Source organism: Argopecten irradians, chromosome 7 (assembly GCF_041381155.1).
Source record: "Argopecten irradians isolate NY chromosome 7, Ai_NY, whole genome shotgun sequence".
Lineage (NCBI taxonomy): Eukaryota > Metazoa > Mollusca > Bivalvia > Pectinida > Pectinidae > Argopecten > Argopecten irradians.
In genome coordinates, this window is record NC_091140.1 from 24,722,741 (window position 1) to 24,738,892 (window position 16,152).

General features: G+C 34.2%; 1 protein-coding gene across 4 annotated transcripts in view; it reads left to right on the top strand.

The window, feature by feature from the left end:
• The window catches only part of LOC138327951 (cGMP-dependent 3',5'-cyclic phosphodiesterase-like), a 115,369-nt gene that overhangs the window by 40,366 nt on the left and 58,851 nt on the right, over window positions 1-16,152 (top strand). For all 4 annotated transcript variants that reach the window (XM_069274458.1, XM_069274457.1, XM_069274454.1 and 1 more), the window contains exons 5-6: window positions 2,401-2,456; window positions 7,605-7,664. In XM_069274458.1, the coding sequence (XP_069130559.1) occupies window positions 2,401-2,456; window positions 7,605-7,664 (116 nt within the window). The remainder of the gene's footprint in view (window positions 1-2,400; window positions 2,457-7,604; window positions 7,665-16,152) is intronic.

The window sequence follows — 16,152 nt, forward strand, 5'->3', positions numbered from 1 at the left end:
GCATGTGTAGAAGATCAGATACTATAGAAAAGGGACAAGGTCATTCTTTAAGGAAGTATTTATTATGATTGAGAATTTTTTCTTATATATAAATATATACAGGATCTTACAAGAGTGTTCATTTCATATGAGGTTTTATGAAACGAGTCTAAGAAGTTTTTTATTTTGCCAGCCTTGGCGAGGAAAAATTCAAACTTTGAGATGAGTTTCATAAAATCTTATATGAAATAAACACAAATTTAAGATACTTTTTATCACATACCTACAAATACCTACATAACAAAGATTTTCACGTCAAAATTTATTACGAAAATCCAGCAGAGGCCGCCATTTTGTCCCACCGTCATCGTAAATCCGACGTCACATCATTTTTCCTGACGTCATTTTATTGTTCCTGTCTGAAGTCACAATAAATTTCTAGCCAATGAAAATCGCTTCAGGTCATTATTACGCTAGTGACATACGCAAAAATATTACACGGGCAAAATCTAGTGCTAGAACGGGTAACCGGTTCACGGTTCGGCTTCAGCTTGTATCCGGTAAGCATATTACGTGGATTATGTGATAGATATATGTATATACATGTCCACAATACCCAGGATTTATTTTCATTTTTAGACAAAAATGATTCAAATCGCCTTTCAAACGTGGTCTGTGGTCTGCTATCTTGGATTTTGATAGTTGAAGGTTGTTACTGCTATTTCTCACAAAGTACTAAAGGAATCTGTCTCAAATTTTCATATATAGGTTCCCCAAGGGCTCTAGCTAGTTGTGCATATTTCATTTTGGAACGATTGGTCAACAAGATAGCCGACAGACCACCATCTTGAATTCTGATAGTTGAAGTATGAAAAGCAGAGATACATCTTTCAATTGTTGTACATAGTTCATTCTTTGGTGGACGCCAAGATTCCTCTGGAATCTCTTGTTCAAATTTTGTTGCACTTTTATGATAGTAGACCTTTAAACTCCTATTATTGTCATTTTTATAACCAGAGTTAATTTTCAAAGGACATAATTTTAGCAGCAGCTTATTGAACAAATCTTTTGATGTTTCCATTAGAATTATATAAACAAATCATAATTTTTGTTATTAAAATAAACATTGACAGTTATCATGTTTAAAGTTCATGTGCACTTGTTTTAGCTGCAGAATGTTCATGTGGACTTTGGGAATAAATATCAGCAATCATCATTAAGTTCAGTGCAGTCATTGCAAAAGTGGTTACATAATCTACTTATATCAACTTAATTAATGAGAATAAAATGGTATTGCAGAGTTTTATTGTATGTAATTAAAGTGGTTTTAAATTTTGTTGCTAGTATACACACACAATATAGACTTATAATACAAATAAATAAATCTAGTTATATAAATTTTAACCTTTAATTAAAAAAAAATTTGATTATTTTGATATTTCTAATGTGTAGTTATAGTTTTATTATAATTTAATGTAATGATGAAATCTGATTAAAACACATGTATCTAATTAATTAAATTGGTAGGAAAGTTTATAAGGCTTCGATCCTTGGCTTTGAAATGATTTAATGATGAAAAATTTCAGAGATTTATGAGCAGCATGTGTTTAATTGATGGCATTGAAGAACATTAAGATTGTGATGTATCAGGATCATCTATAAACTTTATTTGCTTTATTTGAATCTGGTACATTATAGGATTATATATATTGCCAAGGCTATGGTGCCAAACCTCTGAGGTGATCAAGTTCTGTCCCTAGCCACACCAAATTCTTTCAGTGGCCTGATACTATATTCCATTTGTTGTACAATTGATACTCTGGAATATAGATAATAGGGATTCCAACCTGTCTAAAAAACCATACAAGGGACTAAAAAGATTGCCAGCTTTAAATCACCAAATGCTCTTTGATGAAAACTTTTGGGGGGGGGGAGGGGTAGCCTTGAAAATAGGCAAGGGTAGCCAAGAAACAATTAAAGGTGTTTATGGATTTATATCTGCAATTTCAAACTCAAATTTTATCATAGGGTTTTAGTAAACTTTCTAAAGATCCTAATCTTTACAGCTCTCATATTTAAATAAATAAAGTTATAATGCGACATAAGGTTTTTGCCTTTAAGTAACTTTTATAATTATTCAGGGTGGTCTCATTGTTACTTGGTGCTTTTCACTGTAGGATTTGGAATTGTATCTGACAATAGAAATTACAATAATTAGATCTCCATCATACCAAGTTTCTAAAAAATGTTGTTTCATCGATTACGTACACTACAATAATTATTATTGTGTGCCTTATTTTGGTAAATATAATGATATCTCATGATGATAACAGGACAGGTGTATGTAACAAATAGATTAATATTTAAAGACATCAATTAATAGATTAATATTTTTGAGTATTTGTTTTCTTTGTTTTACAGTGTTATGCTACCCAGTGATTGACAGTACATCGGGAGAGTGTATTGCTCTGATTGTGGTGAGTATATATGCCAGTTACCGTTTTAATATATGAACATTTTCAGTAAGATCATTTCCCCAACTTAGTTGCACAAAAATTCAGAGTAAATATAGCCATGCTTGCAGATCCAATATTTCACCATTTTATTGTGGCACAATTAACCTCTGGAAGATACAAGTTGCACTTGTGTAATTGAGGTATATGTCATCAATTTTCATCTCATCTGAAAGCTAATACACAACAGTTAATTAGAAGACCTATTGCTGATTGTAACAGATGTAAGATATCTTTCAAATGGTATATGATGTTGATAATAGTACAGGATTTCAAGTAAGAGATTTTCCTTCAGGGTTTCTCTGTCCATGCCCTACATGTACATCTTTGTATTATCAAAAAGTTTGCTTTACCATGAAACCAAAGGAAAGTTTAGTCTGTAGTTAATTGTTATGGATTAGGGCCGTAGATAATCATGTCCATGCATATTCATATATCTGCCTGACTAGTGTAGAATCAGAGAATAGTGGATTCTGGAGCCACATGATGATCTTTAGAGGAGATCTCGAACCCGTTATCTGGACAACAGAACATGTATGATTTGGAATAGAAGAGATGATTATGGTGAAGTGATATTTATATCTTGTCACAGCACTTACGTGGGTGATTAAAATGGTAGAAATATCAATAGGATTTTATTGACATTTAGTCTGGCTGTAGAGCTGGCACTGTCATGGCTACGTCTGATAAATAAAACTGCTATCCTGGTTTCTGTCTGGGGTAAGGCCTTGTCCAACTATTGTGTGCTCAGAATATGTGTCTACACTCAGTTTATTATGACTCCATATCATATTCCATACCAAAATATTTTGTGGTGCAGCTGCAGTCACTATGATCAATCAATGTGTGCATCCCAAGTCATATACTCATAAAATTTTAAAAGGACCAATAGAATTTCTGGAAACAGCTCTCTTTAGCACTGTCAGGAACTCATTGTATTTGGCTAAAGACCCATGAAAAGTTCTATAAAACTTAACATTGCAACTGCATTCATGCAGAAATGTTTTGCTTGTTGATAGAGGATCAACATAATACACAGACCCTTTGGATTTTAAGGCCAGACCCTAATAAATGTTGAAAGAATACCTTTCTAAACACTCACTGTATACAATGACAGACTATACACAATTTATTGCAAATGTATAAGATTCCATGTATTGAAATATTTTCCATTGTGGCTGTACTCATGTAGTAATGTTTTCTTTGATGATTGACATAACAGACCATTTTAATTTTCATGCAAGCCAGTCCCTGATCAATGTTTAAGGTGTAGGTTTCCGTTGGGAGACAAAAGTACACTTCCGGTACACAATGATACAACAATGTGTCCTACATAAAGCTATTGACTTCATTATTCATTCCAGGTTAGGGTTATCAATAATTTATTTAAATGAAAACAATGCATGTCACTTTGTTTAGAGTAAACAAATTGAAATTTTTTCAAAAACCTTGAATTATTAATACAGTGACATGGTTCATGTTACTACAGAGGGTTGAACCTGTGTTACATATGGAATAGCTCTTATTAACCTAAGAGCATGGCTAACTGACAGATACATCGGTGATATATTGGAATCTGTCTAACTCAAAATACTGTTGTTATATAATTACAGTTCTATTGAATATAGGATAATAGGACAAGTCTAGTCACCAATACAAATTCTATGCATAGTGCTTAGTTGATGTTTTGGAAAAAAAAATCTTTTAGATACATCGATAATTAATACTGAATTAAGGTTGTCCATCTGAAGACAACGAACCATGAACAACCGACTACTCTTAAAAATATTTCAATGAATCTTGGTGGCAATACTACGTACTATGCTGTATAGATGTTCATATAATCTATATCAGATATATATCGGAATAAGTCTAATTCGCCTCCTTGACAACGATTCTATTTATGAATGTTTTGGGAAGTGTTAGTCTCTGACTGGAAACATCTACTCTCACTTATTATGAATATTTTAGCCATAGAAGGCTGCTGTATCATGCACCTATAGTTTGACAAAGAGCAAATTTTAATCCAAATGGGTTATGGGCCAAGATTGGAAGCAAATTGTATCCATATACAACAACATGATAGTATATGTGACCTTTAGTCAGGGTCGTCTGTACTGATAGTTTACATTAGAGGTACCATCCTCGGGGAAATCAGTCTGGTGCGTCTGTTTAGATTGCCATAGAGTCCTCTCTGTCGTTATTGTCTAGCTTTGTTGTCTAAGACCCCTCTGTTTTGATGATGTCCTCGACATTGGAGATACTACCAGTATTATGGTCAATGTCGGCCTGTTGTTAGAGAACCAATCCAAGTGTTCAAAGTTGTGCTCTGGGAATGGATGATGTTGGTCTGCAAAATAGCTGGCTAGATGAACTGTGTGACTTGTCCTTTTAGACAACTTTATGAAAACCTCAAATTTTCCCAACTGGTTTTGTATCAAATTGATAGCTATACAGTCAAACCTGCAATAGCGGACACCTCTATATAGCGGACACCTGTCCATAACGGACAAAGTGCTAGGAATCCCCAACGAAAATCACTATATAAATGTAATGTATATAGCGGACACCTCCTCAATGCGGACAGCGGACACTAAATTTAGTCCGTAAGTCGGTAAAATTTCCATATAATGGACACAAATAAATTTTCCGAACGTCGGTAATATTCTCACATAGCGGACATAGACGATTGTCTGCAACTGTCACTCGAACAAGCTTTCAGACATAAATAGTGGACATAATAATAAGACATCGTTTTTGAATGAAAATCACTGTATGAATTGAATGTGTATAGCGGACACTTTCTATGAAGAAAGCGTACACTTAAATTTAACCTGAAGACAGTAAATATTCTATAATATTTTTGATGTTAACTTATTAATTACTAAAGGGTTGTTTTATTTATCTGAAGATGTTAATAAATTAGTTGTCGTGAATAACCTTGTTTTTTTATTATTTCATATGCAGTATGTAGCTGAAAGTGAAAGAAAAACACAGATACAATGTACATATATATATATATACAAACTACATTGTATATACAATTTATTAAATAATTGTTTCAGATTTTTTTTTTTCTGATTTGATTGAAATGAAAAATATAAATATACTGTGCAAATTCCTTTAAATAAGAATTACGTTACTATTCATTTATTCCAAAATGAACAAAATGAAAAGAAAATGAGACAAATACATGTATTTCTGTATGGATAGATTGCTTAGGTTGAACCGCTCTGGGGACATAACTCGCCGAAACATTGACCTCTATATAAAGAAAATAACAAAGAAAACAGGAGTGAATGTTTTGGGAAGTGTTAGTCTCTGACTGGAAACATCTACTCTCACTTATTATGAATATTTTAGCCATAGAAGGCTGCTGTATCATGCACCTATAGTTTGACAAAGAGCAAATTTTAATCCAAATGGGTTATGGGCCAAGATTGGAAGCAAATTGTATCCATATACAACAACATGATAGTATATGTGACCTTTAGTCAGGGTCGTCTGTACTGATAGTTTACATTAGAGGTACCATCCTCGGGGAAATCAGTCTGGTGCGTCTGTTTAGATTGCCATAGAGTCCTCTCTGTCGTTATTGTCTAGCTTTGTTGTCTAAGACCCCTCTGTTTTGATGATGTCCTCGACATTGGAGATACTACCAGTATTATGGTCAATGTCGGCCTGTTGTTAGAGAACCAATCCAAGTGTTCAAAGTTGTGCTCTGGGAATGGATGATGTTGGTCTGCAAAATAGCTGGCTAGATGAACTGTGTGACTTGTCCTTTTAGACAACTTTATGAAAACCTCAAATTTTCCCAACTGGTTTTGTATCAAATTGATAGCTATACAGTCAAACCTGCAATAGCGGACACCTGTCCATAACGGACATAGTGCTAGGAATCCCCAACGAAAATCACTATATAAATGTAATGTATATAGCGGACACCTCCTCAATGCGGACAGCGGACACTAAATTTAGTCCGTAAGTCGGTAAAATTTCCATATAATGGACACAAATAAATTTTCCGAACGTCGGTAATATTCTCACATAGCGGACATAGACGATTGTCTGCAACTTTCACTCGAACAAGCTTTCAGACATAAATAGTGGACATAATAATAAGACATCGTTTTTGAATGAAAATCACTGTATAAATTGAATGTGTATAGCGGACACTTTCTATGAAGAAAGCGGACACTTAAATTTAACCTGAAGACAGTAAATATTCTATGATATTTTTGATGTTAACTTATTAATTACCAGAGGGTTGTTTTATTTATCTGAAGATGTTAATAAATTAGTTGTCGTGAATAACCTTGTTTTTTTTTATTATTTCATATGCAGTATGTAGCTGAAAGTGAAAGAAAAACACAGATACAATGTACATATATATATATACAAACTACATTGTATATACAATTTATTAAATAATTGTTTCAGATTTTTTTTTTTCTGATTTGATTGAAATGAAAAATATAAATATACTGTGCAAATTCCTTTAAATAAGAATTACGTTACTATTCATTTATTCCAAAATGAACAAAATGAAAAGAAAATGAGACAAATACATGTATTTCTGTATGGATAGATTGCTTAGGTTGAACCGCTCTGGGGACATAACTCGCCGAAACATTGACCTCTATATAAAGGACTCCTGTCTATAAAGGACACTTTAGCCTTGTCCCCTGGGTGTCCTTTATACACAGGTTTGACTGTAGTTATATGCTGCTTGGTTAGTAATGACTAACTTTTGAAATAACAAAGAAAACATGAAAGATTTATTTGTCATTGATTGTATGTTAGAATATATACTGAGCAGTTTCTTTGTACAAGTGTACATGTAGTAACTGGAACTCAACTTTAAGGTCTACATATTAAAAAAAAAACAACAACAACAACAAAAAACCAGTTAATTCTATTAAATTGTATAATTTGCTAGTATAATATAATCATTAATGATTTAATATTTATGTTTTGTAAATTTGAAATATGTAATATAGTTTTATCAAATATTGTCTTCATTAAGAAAATATTAGTTCTATGTTTACAGCATTAACCATGTCAATTTAACATTATAGAGGTAATTTTATATTCTGGATTGTCTCTTTTTAGGTTGGCAGTAACTTTGGTGAGGAAATTGATGCACACAGTTTAAAACCTCTGGCTGAACAAGTAAGTCTGTTATTCCCATGCAATGCTACGTTTAGTTAGGGGGAGAGGCTGTACTGGATTCAATCTGAATAGTTATTCTTTATCAGAACAAGATAAACTTTTCAGAGTTATGCTCCTTTGTTACAAAATAGCTTTACTCCTCCTAAACTTCTGTAGTGACTTCAATGAATCTTAGAGAAGAAGCATACTACTTGGTGGCAATAATCTTTATAAAGAGAAGATGTGCATCATCTATATCAGAACATTTACCTTTTTAGCTCGGGAGCTAATGTTGTCATCCCGGCGTCGGCGTCAGCGTTTGCGTCCCATTTCACCTTAAAGTTTTTGAGCAAGTTTCTGTTTCGTCAATTGTTTAAGCTTAAGTCATCATAAATGTTTATGATTTTATTTTCCTAATGTGTATAGATGCTGAACGTGATAATACAACCAATTTGGGGCCCTCTAGTTTTTTTTTGAGTCTGTTAATTTGTCATATTTCCATTTTAAAGTTTTTGAGCAAGTTTCTATTTTGTCAATTGTTTAAGCATAAGTCATCATAAATGTTTATAATTTTATTTTCCTAATGTGTATGGATGCTGAACGTGATAATACAACCAATTTTGGGCCCTTTAGGTTTTTTTGAGTCTGTTAATTTGTCATTTTTCCATGTTTAAATAGTAAATACTTGAACATCAACTTCTTCTGAATAGGCGAGCTTTGCTGTTCTCCAACAGCTCTTGTTTAGAGTTATAATACCCCTTTTTTACAAAATGGAGGGAGTATAAGTTGGCCTTTTTAATGACAGTTGTGAAAGTGATCAAACAATCACCTTTTCTGTTCATATTCAGGCTGTTATTCTGTTTAATTTCTGTATACATTTTGTAATTTACCATCAAACATATATTTGATTGTTGTTTCTCCAAAAGAAGTGTGCATAAAAAAGGAGAAACAGTCCCATATTTATCCTACTTTAGTGCCCAGCAGCTTTTCCCATCCAAAGAAGTTATGTTGTTCGTGTTTCACTTGCTCAGACTCTTGATCAGGCAATAAAACTTCTGTGTATCATAAAATGCAGTAAAGGAAATACTTAGACAAGCACGTAAGAATTTGTTAGATATTAAAGCAAAGATTTTATCAGGACATGAAATTCTAGCTTCGTTAGATCCAAAGGCTTTTTGATACTTCAGTTACCCTATATCTTTTATTGGAAACCAGTTGCAGATCACAAAAAGTACATTTTTAGTATTCTACCTAGATTGCAGTTAGATTAAACAGCAATTTCAAGATTACCGATCATGAAACAAAATCTGATTCATTTTTTTAATCACATAACATTTTCATGGAGTATGATTCTCTTATCACGTTGCTGGCAGGCACTGTTTTAATGGTTCTCTTGCTAAATGTGACATGCCATTTAAGTATGTGAGTTGAATTTTGTAGTCGCTGACTCAACAGATATTGTGATAGGGGTGAATTTCATTAATGACATGCACTTCTGTTGGTCTTAAACACGCTATAATTTAATGGTAACAACTTCAAACAATTAGAATTTTAGATTCAATGATTGAAGTGACATTTGGATTCTGTGGGCTTGGTTTTAACATTGTTCAAAGAAGCCCAAAGAGATGAATTCTATGCACATGACAAATGTTCCCCTATCATGCTGTAGTACATTAAGCAACTACCCTACATGAGATTCTTACTTGTAAACTAAAGTTTGAGGGCTAGCAGTAATATGGCAGGGCCTCTTAACCAGTATACACCTCACGTTTGTCGTTTGTGTGTTTTGTATTTTGGAGTCAAGATAAATACTGTGTGGCAGCCAATACACTAATAATGTTACAGCATTATCTGTATATCTCTAGCTGTATATATGGTGCCTGATTTATTACCAACACACAGCCATTTGTACTGGGCAGTGTGAATAATTAATATGTGCCCATCATGTCAGGTGTATAGGGATAATACAGGACAGGATATTTGAACAAATTCCTCACTTACTACCGCTATTAATGGTGAGGGGCTGGTTATCTCTTGTACCAGCTCGAGTCCCATGTCCGTCCCTGACAGCAAATCAATGACTGATTGATACAATTCCAGCATGCAAAATACAGCCTCACTGTCATTTACATGAGTTCTGATTATTGGCTTTGCAATTTACTCTAGGCAGTGACGTGATTTATTTTACAGTATTCAAGCATAACAATTGACCATTTAAAGAAGAGGAAAGCATAACTGAATTATGTTGTGTGAAGCTCTTGTAAGACCTAGCAGCATCTTGTGTTTATACTGGTAATCTCTTTAGCTTCCTGTGTAATTCCTATTTACAGTATCAGAGAAAAATGCCATCTAAATCTTGTAAGATTTGTTAGTTTTGTTTTACATCCTATTAACAACAATGCAGGGTCCTTCAAGAGTGTGCCAGTTTCAAGAGCAGGAGTATCCAGAGAAAAACCATTGACCTATGGTCAGTGGTCAGTACCTGACTAGGGGAATGGAACCAAAACTCTGAGATATTAAAGGCTAAGCAGTGATATGTAGTAACACCTTAACCACTCCGCTACTGTTCAGCACCCCCACCCTCAAAGGAAAAAAAGATGTAGGAGTGGTGACTGTGTGGTAAGAAACTGACAGCTTGGTTCATCATGGATCAGAGAGTTCATGGAGTACAGAACCGCAGTTATACAGCTGATTGAACAAAGACCAACTAATCCATGTGATTGCTGTTCACCGCTCTACTTCCCAGATAACTGTAGTACAATTGAAGGATTAAGATTTACATTTCAGTAATATTATTACCATCACAGAGTTTTAGAATGCATTTCTTCCAAGATTCTCCATTCATTTGTATAGATGAAATTAACATCTTCATTTGCCCTAAATTTGAGATCAAATCTATCACACAATCCCTTCAGGATATTAGAGCATTGCAAATGTCAAAGCAATTTCTAACAAAAGGCAAAATTAAATTTATGGAAATCATGAAGTAAATGCTTCTTGACATTGTCAAAGAATTCAGCGTTTATTGTAAAACAAAGTGGATCAGAGAAGATATATGTAAGTGTTAGTTAGGTTAGGATTTTGGTAACATGAAATTTGATCAAAATAATTCTGCCCTATTTTGTCTTCACTAGATTCAAGCATATAGAATATATACATAAAAAAAACAAATCAGCCCTAACTCCATTGCATCTTTAATTTCAATTGTGGATGATATGATCTAAAACTGTGCATTATAATTGTAGCTTTCTCAGCTGATAATCCTTTGTAGTGCTGTAACAATACACCAATAATAGGAAAGGAAATCCAAAATGTTGCCACACAGATGATCTAAAAGAATCGAGATACATATTGTATTGCAGTTTAAGTATCGAGATACACATCGTATCATGACATAGTGTATTGCAGTTTAAGTATTGAGATACACATCGTATCATGACCACAGTGTATAATGCTTTGGTAAACATTCCAAGTAGATTTGTGTATGTGTGTCAATCACAATTACCTTGGCTTAATTATTGAATCAAATCCTGGAGTCCTTGGTCCTACATCTGTGGTCTTGGCTGACTATAAGTTAGAAATGAATTTTGATTATGTGGCCAGCTTCATCTCCATCAAAACATTAAAAATATATATAGGTCACCTAGAATCACCAGGACTGGCTTTCACACATAAATATAGAATACATAAAATGAAATAACATTGAATAGCTCATCTCAATATCCTCCAGTATACAAGGTTATCAGATTGTCCAAATAAATGACCTTGACTTACTTTCTAGGTCATATTAAGATATTTGATATGCATATTCCTTGATTCTACTGTCCATGTATATTGATTAAAACTGGAGACATTTTAATTCTGCAAATAGTGATTAATTGATGTAGAGTTGAGTGTTGATGTCGACTTGATTGACTTGTAGAACACAGTGGTGATGAGATCAAATATTACAATCTACAGTGAGTACAGCCTTGAGGCTAACATCCCCACTTCATCATCGCTCAATACCAATGTTATAATTAAATACCAAGCTAACAAAAGTATTTCCTCTGTCAAAGGCCTAAATTGGTTAATGTATACTGGGCTAGCAAGAGTTATTGAAAATAAATCGTGTAATGCATGTTAAGCTTGATTGATTTAATACTATTACTATATAGTCAATAGAAATCTATTCCATCGACAGGAAAAGCACGATATCTAATATTCATGGTCGACTGGTAATCATGCATGTGGTCAATTTGGAGATACATGCCAAATTGTCAATTATGTATATATGCCAAATCAATAATCATGATGTGTATGATTTCTGAGGATAATTTCAGTTGAAACAAATTGACATAATTTAAGCGTAACAGGCAGCAAAACATACAGCAAGAAGTATTTCTACGTAACAGGAGAGGAGAAAGGAGAGACCTCCGAACACTAATCAGATGGTCTACTGATTGAGCTACTGGTCACTGACCCAGACCACTAACGTATACCCTCCTTTCTGCAAGTCTTTATTTCTGAAGACAACAACTCGCATTAGTTCATACATCCCCCTGCTAGGCATACTCCCAATACTTGAAACAGGTTGCCAAGCTTGACAGTTTTGCTAAATGTAATAGGTATAGACTGCGGTTTAAATCCAGGTCCTCTGAACACTAACTGAATTTGCTCTACCAAAACAGGGGTTTCAATGGGTAAAGTACAATTTACGGTCAAATAATCCCACTTTTCAGTGATTATGACATCACCATGCATTATCACATAAAGATGACGTCACAATCACCAGAAGGTGGGACTAATTGACAGAAAATCATGCTTTACCCTCGTCATGTGTTTTTGGATCTCGAAATTGAGCTACCTGGTCGTTAGTGATCCAATTAAGCTCGTCAGTGAAACTAAAACCACAAAGAAACACATGAGCAAATAGACTTTCAAATTGTGCTGGGTGTGAAACCTAGGAAGAGATTGATGCAAGTAGGAGTTCAAATGAGAAATATATTCAATAATTTTCATTTTAAAAAACCAACTATTGTTACGAAGTTTCCAATAGTTAGCTTGATCAGGGATAGTAATTCTGCAATGTGTATTTTACATATGCATGATCACATGCAGTTTATTGACCCCTCCATGATCTGAAGTGAAAGGTTTTTCATCCCCTGAGCCAAAACCTTCCGGATAATAAATTTTCTGGGTTGTTCCACCGCTTGCAAGTTTTACTGACTAGCAGCATCTAGAGTATTGCTGGTCCACTATATTATTAAGCATTCATTTCTACATACCTCAACTGCTATAATATTACACAAAAATGACCTTGACCTACATTGGGAGGTACCATCTTCACCCATATTGACAGTAGACTAATGTGTAATCTTTTGAGTGATAAAACATTATAAACTTCTAGCTCATCTGACCCAGATGATCGAAGTTGTCATCCAAATCTCTTGATCAGTTTAAAGTTAAGAAAAGCAGTTCATGACCTTGACCTTCAGCTGTAGGAATATTTTCTCTCCATTCTCTTCATTGTCATAAATGAACACTTAAAATGTGCATATGAGTATAAAGTACCTGGTGCATGAACTGTCATGTTAAATGATTAATAAACCATTGACACCAGTAGATTGACACACTGCTGAAGTATATCAACAGTATTGTGCTTAATCCTCAGTTTGGTTAACAGTCAAGTTGACAGCTGACAATTGAGTATCGTTTTATGTATTAGCTCACTGTCTGCTATAAGTCTTGAGTGGTGCCATAATATGGAGGGTGGGAAGGGGAGGGGGGCATTTAAGTAACGTTATCTTGTTTTGTCACATCCGTCATCGCATCATTATCCTATATGGAAGCAAAGAAGTGTACATAAATTTAAGTTTAGCAAGGGAAGAGAATTTCTAATAAAATCATCACAAATGACCCTTGCATGTCATTAGTTGTGAAACAAAACCAGTTAGCTCTATAGCAGTTTCCTTATCTATCTTGTTAAAGTTGACCCAGTTACAAAGGCTGACCTTATTTGTCTGACTAAAATTAGATCATAGTCAAAAGTTAAAATGTCTCAAGTCCATAAAATATTGATTTTGGATATTATCACATATTAGCAATATGGCCAGGTTCACCTCTTTTTCCAGAATTTTTATAATCTCTTTAGTACTGAAACAATTACCACAGCTAATGAGCAGGCACTGAAAAAAAAGTTTGCATCACATTATTGGAGTGTTGGGGAGACTGAGCTGATGGTCCAAAGGCAGGTGCTTAATTGTAGTTTTAATTACCACAATCCATTACTGGAGTAACACAGTAGAGACCAAACATGCCCAGAGGGACGGAGCCATGATGGAGATCTGATACACAGCACAATCAATGAGGGCAGACCACCTAGAGCATAAATAACATGTCTAACAACGTTGTTACTGAGCTTGTTTAGGGGCTTCTCCTTGTCTAATTGTACATGTGGAAGGCTAACTTAAAGCTCACTCCTCATGCCAGGTTATTAGTAGGATAGATATATGACAAATACCACATTGAATCTCAGCCTGTGACAAACTTACAGAAGTCTGAGTTGTTCTTATTGTAGTTTATGATGAATCAGATAGTTTTGAATTACAACAGATTTTATTGTTGTTTATGATGAAACAGGTAGTTTTGAATTACAACAGATTTTATTGTAGTTTATGATGAAACAGGTAGTTTTGAATTACAACAGATTTTTGGTGCTTCCAGGGAAGCAAGCTACTCTTGAGACATATACATACCTTATTGCTTAGAACTGGTGAAGTGATCATTATGATCAACCACTGTGCGGATTTCATCTCTTTCAATTTCGGTGATGAAACTCAAAGAAGAAGAAAATTGTATAGTTAATTTCTTCTTTTAAGTAATATTTCACTTGGGAGTTATGGAATTATGAATGCCAAATGAACAGATGAATTTAATGAAGAAAGTGTGATTAGAACATTTTATTGATTTGCTCTTATGAAGTTGGCATTGATCATCCCATAACTGCCAGCTGAAAGCATTCCAACACTTACATGGATGTGAATGAACATATTATTATCAAAGTCAAGAGCTGCATAGACACCCATATTGGTATATCCCGTAATTGCAGAGGTCTTGCAAGTACTTTCTAATTGCAACATTGTAATGATTTAAACATTCTATAAGAGTCCTGCTCTGATGACATAACATTTCTTATTGAGGGCTGGCATGAGCATAATGCCATAGTTATCAATTACCAAAGATAATTTGATTGGCATTCTCATGGCCTGGATATTTTGATGTGAAATTGGTGCTCATACAAAATGGCTTTATCTATAAACCATGTTAAAACAGCCTGGTTTTCTACAATAAGGTCAGAATTGTGTCGTGTAAAAGAGATACACCAATTACAATGGATGTTTGTGACTACCCAAATAGAAATTTCCCTCTGAATAAGACCTTCTTCATGGAAAGCTGGGGTTCTATTGATTTTTTATCTCTGACATTGACAGTCAAACTTTATTGAAGAAAGTATCACTGGCGTATGCCATTGTACTGTATCTGCTGAAATCTTTCTGAGGTACACAATGTAATTTTTCAGAAGAGTTCCAAGAAATGGTTAAATGCCAGCTATGGTTCAATGACATCTAATCAGTGCTATCACATATCATTTTAACTTAGATATATCTCCTTAATTTAGGGGAAATATTGTTTGAGTTGATTATAATGCAATAAATCCACACTTATTTATAGATAGAAAATGTTTATATTAAATGATTTTTTTCATCCATCATATCTATATATACACTGTAATTGGTTTAGCAAGTTTTTTCAGTCATTTGCATGTGGACCACGTCACAGTAGCTTCACTAAGTAACATCTCATGCACGTTGAGTTGTGGAAATGACAGTTCTGATCTGTAACAGTTTGTTGATTATCATATATCTATTGATAGAAGGAATTTAATGCACTTCATTACATTGGTTCCTGAATCATGGCAACAGATAAAAGTTCAATCTCCTGAATACTATTTCAGATTCAATACTGTTCTCCCTTTGTGGACACTCAAATTGGCTTATGTATCTTCCAATTTTTACTCAGAATATAAATGTATATTTATAAAGTGTCAATTAAGGATAGCTGTTGTACTAGATGACATATGTTAATCTACAGTAACATATGTGACAGCTTTATCAGTAGTCCTACTACAACTTATGTATTTCTATAAAACTCAACAGGCTATACTGGCTGCTTCAAAAGTCAGAGCCTCGATGCATGCGATGTCATCAGAGCGACATTGTCTCCGAGCTTTCACATTGCTTGCATACATTGACAGAAGAGGCACACACCACTGAAGAATTTGTACTCTGACAAACATTGGTACAACAACAGCTCAAAAATCAGTGGGTATGGTATAGGCCATGTATCTGTATGCTAGCCTGCCCCTGCTCTGTTCCACTGCTCTGCCAGTACAAAAACAGATCAATGGAAGGAGAGAGTGTTAGGACTGGTACGCCTCTATGCTCTGTGTTGAGTTTTTCCTTTGGAC